The sequence below is a fragment of the Trachymyrmex septentrionalis genome, unplaced genomic scaffold (assembly GCF_001594115.1).
Source record: "Trachymyrmex septentrionalis isolate Tsep2-gDNA-1 unplaced genomic scaffold, Tsep1.0 scaffold235, whole genome shotgun sequence".
In the NCBI taxonomy this organism is placed as follows: Eukaryota; Metazoa; Arthropoda; class Insecta; order Hymenoptera; family Formicidae; genus Trachymyrmex; species Trachymyrmex septentrionalis.
Window position 1 is genome coordinate 318,171 of NW_017305392.1, and position 10,515 is coordinate 328,685.

Consider the following 10,515-nt stretch of genomic DNA (forward strand, 5'->3'; position numbering starts at 1 on the left):
TATTATTTACTATTTACATATATATGACTTGTAGCTCTATTTTATTTGTACGATTTACTATTTAATCCATTAGTAATTACGTAATGCAGTGATATATGTAATGTTTAATCATTGAACGCTACATTTTTGTTTTTTTAGTAATTTGAGAATGTTTTAGCTGTACAATATATAAGTTAAATATATAAATGAAATCAGCCAAAATATCAGCTAAAAAACCAATATCAGTTAATATCAGCCAAAAAAAAATTAGATCATAAATATGCTCTGAAATCAACTACAAAAAACAAATAATTTGGCTTTATACAGCAAAATAACCGTATTTTGCTGCAATAAATAACTTTTAAACGAGTAACAGAGAGTGAATCCAAATGAACTTTCCCATGAATATTTATTAAAGTTTTATTAGTATACAGGGTGTCTGATAATTGTTATGACAGAGTTCATAGACATGTAAAGACTAAACGGAAAGTCCTCTACCATTTCGCAATTTTCGCAATAGTTACAAGATATTAATTGCTAAAAATTGCCGAAAATTAGTTTTTAATAATTTTTTACTCAAATACTATCAACTTTATAAAAAAAAACTGCAAGAGATGAAAATTGTTTATTTTCTTCTCATAGAACTCTACGAATTTTTTCAAAATTTTTTATCAACTTTTTAGTACTGCATTTTCTCATTTTTACTTGTTTAAAAGTTGTTGTATATTGCAGCAAAATATATCGTTATGACTAATAATAGAACAATTGATGACATTTTTATATTTTTGGCTTAAATTTAATGTTTCGATGATGTAATACATACATCTTTAAATATGTTTTATTCCTATATATGTTCAAAATGATAAAATTATGAAAAAATTACAGATTATTCTAAATCACGTTCAAAAATAATACGACAAATTTGGTGATGGTTTTACCTTGCATAAATTATTTTAAATATTTAAAATAAAAATGTGTTATTAAACGAAAATATAATCTTATTCAAACACACACAACTTTCATACGTATATAGTTTATTTAAAGTGTAAATATTACACATACTTTCAAATTTAATTTTCTTTGTAGGGACTATACGTCTTTATAACACATCCTTAAATAGACTGATAAAAACAATTGTGCTTCGTGCATAACATTTTCGTTTTCCATATAAAATACAGGACTAGTTCGACGGTTCCTACGTAGAGTTTTTTAATCTGCCGGATAAACTTTTCGATCGGATGTCGTTCGTCGGCTGAAAGCGACTTCGTCAGAACTTCCGGTCCCTCCTTGTACGTGGGATGTATCTCCTTATGCCGCTACTTACGCGAACTTTTCCGGAGCTTTAAGGCGGCCGAAGACGAAGTTTGATCCTTTCTTCACCAAGAGAAAGAGGCAGGAAGTCGTTTAAGATTAATGTGCTCTTCTTAGGTTGTTCCTCTATGACTTTAACGCGATTGCGATCCTAACAAGAGACAAACTGGCAAGTTTTGATTTCAATGAAACTAGGAAAATATGTAGAGTAATTTAGTAGTAGAAAACATATTTTCAAGACATCATAATATAGCGAACAACATTTTAATTATTACGTATCAATAATATTTCAATACTTTTTGTTATAATGTGTATAAAAACGTACAGTATGTAAATCATTTTTCCTCATTTATAATTTCTTTACTATTAACGTAACATATAAACAAAAATTTTAGTCATGAGTTTCCTTCTTCTTTTTCTTTTTAATTTACGATCGCTATTATCGAAAGCGGAAAAATATATTTTTTCTAACGTCACAAACGAGATAAACATCAATTGTACAATAACGTAATTGTAGCCGAATGTCTTGTTCCACTTGACACGATGCTGCAGTATAAAACGAAGAACTCGACAACGCCGTCTTTTCTGTAATATTGATTTCTTTAATTCTTCTTTCTATCTCATCGTTGCTGAAAAAAATATTTTCATAATTAACTAATAACCCTCTTTGCGCATATTGGGTAACGAATAGCATTACGTATATACCTGTTTTCTATAATTTTTGAATTGTCTGCTTTATTCTTGCAGCTACACACACCTAAAGTTGTGTCTCCCAAGTTTTAACGTTGTGGAGAGCTTTAATTGTTGAGCTTTCGAATCCGAAATTTTAGACTATTAATTTGTTTCAATCGCAAAGCACGTTTACTTCCTGTTGAAAACATTTTTCCGTCAGTTATTAAAAGTTGGACGTTTCTGTTAAATGACATAGATATGTTGTATGTACTTGCAGAATGGACGAGCCAGTAGTGAGAGTAGCGAGGACGGAGCCGGAAGTAGTGCAAGCACTTCGCGAGGAGCCGGGAGTGGGTTCGGCCTTGCCGCTGGATGCACCGGCGGATGGCGTAGTGTTTTTGGTGCAGTTTCAGGCCGGGAACTTAGATTATACGAGTGTGCGCCTTGGAGCCCAGAAGCTTGGGCTTCGCCGAGCATTACCTGTCCCCTTATCGCAACGCGGTAAGTCTTCTGCAGTGTTTACAATTTTCAACGAATGATCGCGTTTAATTCCGTAAATCCTCTTCTTATAACAGATGATGAAAGAGTCGAGTTACCCTTTTTACTGTTTCCTACATTTAAAGTAAAAACGAAGCAAGCTATCCTATAATTAATGAAGATTATGACAATTTTTAATTAATTGAAAGCGATTGATTATATATCGAGGAATTAACTTGTGAAATTATTTCGCACAATAATGTTTCCACGGGTTTTTTTTTCCCTTGTAACGCTCACAACGAGTTCAGTCCTCGATTCTATCTCAAACATCTTAATTGTCTTAATATTTATCACAATATTTGCTTCTTGCACATCCTTTTTCCTAGTCGGCGTTCGTTCGCTTACGAACCGCGAACGAAGTCGCGTAACAATCCGCCATCGGCGTCATTAACACGACGATTCACGTATCGCACTATACGGATCCCGTATCGACTACGGTCGAGAAAGCGGGAACGTGCTTACGAGCGGAACGAGCCACGTATCGCGTCGTCAACGAGCACTACGGCCGCGTCACGTTGTAGCACGTACGTCTCGTCGATTTCACGTCGACGTAGCGTGAGACTGCCGTCGTGCAGGTTGTCGGGAAATTAAGCGTAAAAAATTCACCAGCATCGCGTACGAGAAAGTGGCTCTGCATGACGAGCATCCCCCCCCGATGGGAGTACAATGTAGCAACTATAAATACTGAGCTTCCAACATCTCGCCATACGTGAACCAAAAGTCATTCTGCAAAGTGAAACTAGAAATGTTCCGTCCAGAAAGATTCGCACGTCGAGAATGATAGTTTTGTTGTATTTAATTAATCGAGTGTATAATTAAATCGTGCTTTTGTATATTGCGCTTTCAGTAGATAATAGAATTTAAAATTCGATATAAAACTAGCGTGAGTAAGTACAAATAAGGCTAATGAGCAGCTACGCGTAATTTGTCCTCTTAACATTAATGGGCAAAGACAAATTGTATGCCTGAAGATGGCTATAATTAATGGACAAAATGTTCTGGAAATTCGTTCTAATAGAAAGATTGTCTGCGTACAGACATTGGTATTTTGGCTCGCAATTGACTGTGCTTATATTCACGTGGCTTTTAATATCCTGCACGTGTAGGATTTATTTCTGGATTCTTTAATCAACTCTATGTATTTGGAGATTTTTTTCTTGACACACACGAATATTGGAATGTGACTATTTTTCAAGTTGCACGAAATTGTAAATTAAAATCTTTGAAAAGTTATGAACATACGTGTACATTTACAAGTATTTTATCATACTAAAATTTTAATTTAAAATTTCTTTTACAATAACATTTAACGTTAAATATCTGAATAATCTGGAAAAAATGTATCATGCTTCTATTTGTATTAAAGAGGATTTGATTACAAATAAATATTGAATCTTGACAAACAAATTTACATTAAGTTATAAAATTTTGAAATTCCTAAAATTTATACAATACCTACAAGCATTTACAAGAAAGATGAAACGAGATACACACATAGGACATCTGTTCTAGCACAGACAGACTGTCCATACATTTGTATTCGACGGCGCAGTAGGAGGATTATCAATGAGGCACATCGTATTACAGCAGTTAGCGATGTTCGTTAGACCGCTATTTTAATTAAGACTATTATACATCCGGCCGACTGTTCGCGTGATGTCATTGTGACGCTCGTTACGTGCACGGCTCGCGAAATCATTTTCGTCTCTGTGGCGATTCGTTTTGTAATGTGTCGATGCTACATTATACCGATACTAATCACGAATCTGTCGTTTAACTGTATGCGTAAACGTGATTCGAGCTTTCAACGGGCACATCTAATTATTCGCTGCATTGCTCTGAGTCGTTGAATGGGCATTGAAAGGATCTAGTAGTGAATGGATCAGTGAAACTACTCGCTCGGCTTTATATGCTGATTATATACATACTAAGTAATATACATATGATCGAAGTACCCGTGGCTATGTGCCGTCGAAGGTATCGCGCATATCCTTCCGAAATTGCATGTAAAAAGGTAGTGATGCTGGGATATGTTGATAAAGAGATATATTAAAATTGGATGGTACCTACTTTCGAATAACGGCACACTCGAGATGGATACTTCTGTTAGTGTTTTCCGCTCATATATTGATATCATATTGTATTTTATATGTTTCAATCTTTTAAGTTATTTTATATTGTGAAAATTTGTACGAAATTAAAAAAAAAAAAATAACGTAAATAAGAACAAGAGTTCTAAAATTTGTTGCTAATTCTAATTTCTGAAATACAATACATGATTCATGGCTCGAAAATAATTTAAATTTAATAAAATATTATATATATACGAAAAGAATAGAATTTTGCTGAAGTAGTTAAATTCAGTTAGGTACAGATCTGAAAATAATTTTAATGGAGCATTAAAATAATTATATAGGACGCCCAAACTGGTTACTAAAATACCAAAATTTTTAGCGTTTCTCATTCATATTTGAATGTTCAATATCATTATTTTGATGATTCAAAGTTATTTTTACATACTTCTATATATATAGTATATATATCTAACTAAATGTTTATTTCAACGAAATCTGTTCTTTTCATGTACATTTTGAAACAGTTCCAAAATCCAATTTTTATGAAAGAGTAATCGTACATTGCACCGATGTATAATTCAATAATATTAGTACAGTAGCTGCCAACAGTTTTTTTTCTGGCCGACATAATTATAATAACATTGTTTTACAATAATTTTCATTGATCTGTTTTTTTGTTTATATTAAGTTAAAATTCTTATTAAAATCAACTTAAGAATACGATATTTTTAATATTAGAATATATCAAGTATTTGTATAGTAGATCTTTATTTATTCAAAGATTCTCTTTATCTAAGCAATCCAATTAATAAAATTACTCATTGGTTGGAAACTTTTAGCAGCCACTGTATATAGAATTCTGTCGGAATGTGGATAATGAGATTTTGCATGGATGAATAAATCGGTGTTTAAACAAATACATCGATCGAAACATTTATTAATTCCACGTAACGTCCTTTTGCAATCATTGCGGCCATGCTACACGCACTAATGACGATTGGTTTCGGTTTTCATGGCGAATTGCCGGGTTGGTAAATAACCGAGTGAGCAAATATCTCGGCAGAGCATTTGTCAATACGGACTGAAATTAATAGGATGGTAATACAGATTAGATCCTATTAGAGATATATTAATTATTGATTTGTGATAACACAAGTATATTTATTTTTTGTCAAATTGCTGAAATTACGAAATATTATTCTTGGGAAAGATTGTTTAATCTTAAAAATATATGCAAGGTTTTTAGAATAAAATAAGTAGACGTTAATATGACATAAAAGCTTAACTTGAATATTTCAGTTCTATAGATTGGAAACAGATAAAGTCCTTTTCTTTGTTCTATCTCTTATTATTATTGTAATATCAAATTAAAATTAAAACTCACAACGTCTAAAAGCGATACGCATGAATTTTAATTAAAAGTCCATTTGTTTATCAAAACGAGTCATTCTCGAACTCATCAGCAATGTTGCTCGATACACAATATTACATTATCCTTACTGGATGGCGTCGTTTCTACCATATTTTTTCCGGTGTATTTATTGCGACGACGTTCCGCGACCCATTTCCGTTCTTTTCCCATCTCGATATCAATGTACGATCGATTTCAACGTCTCGTTCTCTCTGGACGTTTACCTACTATCTGTCCGCTTTATTTATTTATTTGCACACTCGAACGGATTGCGATCACTGCTACATCGTCGTATTAATATAGATTCAAACGATCGATTTATTTAGACGTTGTTTATTTACTGTATGCGGATGTGTTTATTCAGCCAACTTTGTGTTGCGACCAATGCGAGTGGTTGGAGATCAGTGTTGGTTTACAGTACGATCAATTATTTCAGTTGCAATTGTTTCGACATATTCCTAAATATCATCTACATGAATATTTACCAAAAATATTTCAAATCTTGGAGAACCGATCTTTCGCAAAACTTGATTTATTCTAATAATATTAAAAATATCGTATATAGTTCAGTTGATTAGAATAAGAATTTTATTAACTTGTAATATAAATTGAGAAAAACAGATTGACAAAAATTATTGTAAAATTATATATATGTTTTATGTATATATATGTTGGCCGGAAACTTTTGGCAATCAACTATTTCATCTGTTGTTCGGTAAATGAATAGTAAAAAATGGAAAGTTCCGTGTTTTTCGTTGCTGAGTATTTGTTGCTCCCCTTAACCTTCACATTCACGTAAAAATAGTTAGGATGCATAACACATGTAAACAATGCAGTAACAAATTTATTTTCCGGAAATAGTGTGTCATCAAGTATTTGCCACTTTTCTCGGAATGTTTCACGAGCTGGATATTTCTCTGGAAATGTTGCTGCTTTTCTGCACAAACGCCGCTTCAATTTACTGCCTCAATCGTGAATCTCATTTACGGGACTCAGCATCGCGGAAAGCGGCTTACAAAAAATTTAAAGGAGCTTTAGTTTTAAAGCTGACTTCGAGATAATTTGTGTCGCGAACTACACGTTAAAGTCCACTTTAAATCTCGACTAACTTGAAATTCCTCGAGCAAAATCGTTCTCGCGTCGCCGTCCAGGAATAATCTCTTGCTTCTTTAAACCGTCGCCATGTTGCGATAGAATAATTAATCGTATGGAATAATTAATGGATTGGCTAATGGCTTTCCATTGCGTGGAATTTATGTACTCCAAAATAACGTTTGAAAATCATAATTAATTTTGGTAAACAACCCGTATAATGTCGCTAAGTGCATTTCGTTCTAAGAGTAAAGATAGAGATTAAGTGCGATAAAACATAAAGGTAAAATATAAATAGGTATATATATATAAGCAGCACGTTACAGTTTGAGCTAAAATTATTTAATTACCATGACTGATATTAATAATATTATAAGAATTCGTAAAAAAATATTGTTCCCACGAATGGACGTACAATCTGAGAAAAATCATTAATTATCACCGTTTTACCTTTGCTAACTTGTAAATATGTACAATTAAATATTTTATTTTTACCATGTTATTTAAAGAAAAATATTATCACTGAAAAATGGTATTTCAGTGTTGATGAAAACGTTGAAAAATAAATAGTGTTTTTCTGCTTTGTATTTACGCTTTTTAAAACAGTATAATAGGTCTTATTTAGTCTAGCGTGACAAAAAGTGAATGGTGTTACGAATAATAGCGAGGCAGCATGAAAATTTTCATAGCGACATTTTCTCAAGAGCGCCGCTCAAAAGCCGCGTCCATTAATCCGCGAGGAAACGCGGCGCTTCATTATTTACATCCGCAGAACTTCGCTTCGCGGTCTTGCTTACACGGTGCGCGCCGTCGCTCGCCATTTAAACTGTCGCCGCGTCCGACGCGGTGATTAACCGAGCGGGTGATCGTAATTAACGGTCCGGCACGACGCCTACGAAACTTAAGGACCGTGACCGTGCAATCTTCTCGGATCACGAAGCACCACCACAAGCCGCGCCGCGGCTTATTTCGAGATCGAAGAGAGAGAGAGAGAGAGAGAGAGAGAGAGAGAGAGAGAGAGAGAGAGAGAGTTTATTCACTTTTGAGACATTTCAATGTACCCTACTTAATTGATGGATTGCTTTTCCAGTTATTTCACTTACAGAACATTTTATACCTTCTACATTTTCGGACCGTTAAATATACATTTTTGCATGAAATTGCCGTAAATTTGGAATTTAAAAATCTACGTAGCATTAATATAGAAATATCTACACTAATGATTATTACGACACATTAATAAATATGAAACGTCATTTTCTTTCGAAACATTTTCTCAAGCTCTTTATGTGATCAAGAAGATAATAAAATCACTCAGCCCCGGATACTCTCTTCTTTTTTTTTTTCTTCCCTTTATGTGACAACCTCTTCGTCTCTGCGTATCGTGTATTTTTCTCTCCGTGCTCGTATTTGCAGATCACATACGTGCTTTGTTCGACGGTTTGTTTGACAAGGGTTGCCAGAGATTGGTCTGATGATTAATCACTTGCTATTAATTAACTGAAAATCAGGAATCGTCCACTCCATGTTGCTGTTGCATCCTATCCTCTTTTAACTTTCCTATAGCTATCATGTATTTATTAGAGCTCTATTAATAGTTTGAAGCACATTTTCTTGTTAAGATGATTATATTTTAAATTATAAAATATAATAAACGGTGTTAAACACATAACACACTGAGAGCAAAGTATATCGTATTTGTTACTATAATTGCATGGTAAAGTAATTATGGTTAGGAGTATCATTTTTATAGTTATTATCACTACAATGTTAGTAATAATAATCTTATATAGTTCTATCAACCCGTATAAAAATTGTGTTATAAATTGATAATTTCAAATATTAATATAGTAAAACATGAAAATGATATGTATGGTACAATATATAAAATGGTATAATAAATAAAATAACCATTTTTTTGTGATAATTGCAATCATAATTATAATCATTTTTTCAACATTCGCTTACTATTTACATGTGGTAACAATTATATAACTAAAAAATATGTTTTAAAAAATGGAAAAATCTGCAGTCATTTTCAAATAGTATGTGTAATTATATTAATAGCACATTTGACTGCACTTCTAATTACATATTTATTTGTTCAAATAAAATTTACTATACGTATTATAAAAATTAAAGAGAAAATAATTGTAAAAGTAATTATTTGCACTGAATGTTTAGCAATATTATACACGGAAAAAACAGATTTGGTTGAATTAACTAAAATTGTGATGGAAAATAAACGATCCAGAATTCTAGTTAAATTTACTAGATTTCTGGTTAAATCTATTAGAATTCTGTTTGAAATAACCAGAATATAACCTTCTATCAATTTAAATTAAACTAGAAATCTATATATCTCGATCGTTCATTTTCCGCCACAATTTCAGTTAATTCAACCAAATATTTTTTTTCCGTGTAGCAATAGTATATTTGACACATGTTTGACATATTTACGTAATAATAATTTAACATTTTCCTTTAAAAAAGAAACTACAGGAATAAGAACTATATCAGTCAAAGCCGATTACACATGCTCAAAAATAAAACAATCAACAGATCGCAGCGAGATGAAACACGCCCGCCACGATCTCTCGAGATTGAGGACAATCGCTTTGTCATTATGATTTCCTAACTATGTTAATAAATACCAGCGTATTATTTCGTTTCCATGTAATCTCCTCAAATATTAATAATATTAAACTAGCAGCAGAGGCATGAAATTAAGAATTTACAGTAGGAAGTATAAGTAACGTTGGCAACGTCTCGATTACAAGCGTGCGATTAGCGCAGCTCAGCGTAAATGTATAGGCTTTTAGAGATCGTAGGTTCAAATCTTACCGACAATGCGTTTTTTAATAATTAATTGTAGTTAATAAGATAGAACATAAGTATGGAAAACAGTAAATAATGAATTGAAATGGAAAAATAAAAAGTAATATATAATAACAAAAAAAATTATTTTTTTCGTTAAGATATAACTGTATACATTTTTTTTTTGACATAAAAGGGATTATTTGGTTACAATTACCAAATTATTTCGTTTAAAACAATTAATAATTTGATTATATTTATCGTATATGACTTTGTAATAACTATCTAACTTTGCTACCAATTCCCAAATCTTGGCAGTAATAGATGTATGATTCTACATACTTTTATGTTTGTTGTTACAACATTTTATAGTATAATTTACTATATGCAAATATGATTTATGTGTAAGATAATCATACAATGTAGTTGAATGAATACATATTATGATCATAATTTAGTGTTCAGGTTACTATAATTCATATGGTCAAAACTATTATAAATTTATATCCCAAAAAATGGCTATAAATTGTAGTTAAATTATAGCAGACAATTAATATAAATAGTAATTTATCACATAGTAAATTATATATATATATATATATATATATATATATATATATA

The 10,515-nt window shown here is 32.0% G+C and overlaps 1 protein-coding gene across 1 annotated transcript in view; it reads left to right on the top strand.

The window, feature by feature from the left end:
* Positions 1-10,515, top strand: part of LOC108748585 (beta-1-syntrophin) — a 283,761-nt gene that overhangs the window by 260,896 nt on the left and 12,350 nt on the right. The window contains exon 5 of the mRNA XM_018486825.1: positions 2,240-2,463. Within this exon, the coding sequence (XP_018342327.1) occupies positions 2,240-2,463 (224 nt within the window). The remainder of the gene's footprint in view (positions 1-2,239; positions 2,464-10,515) is intronic.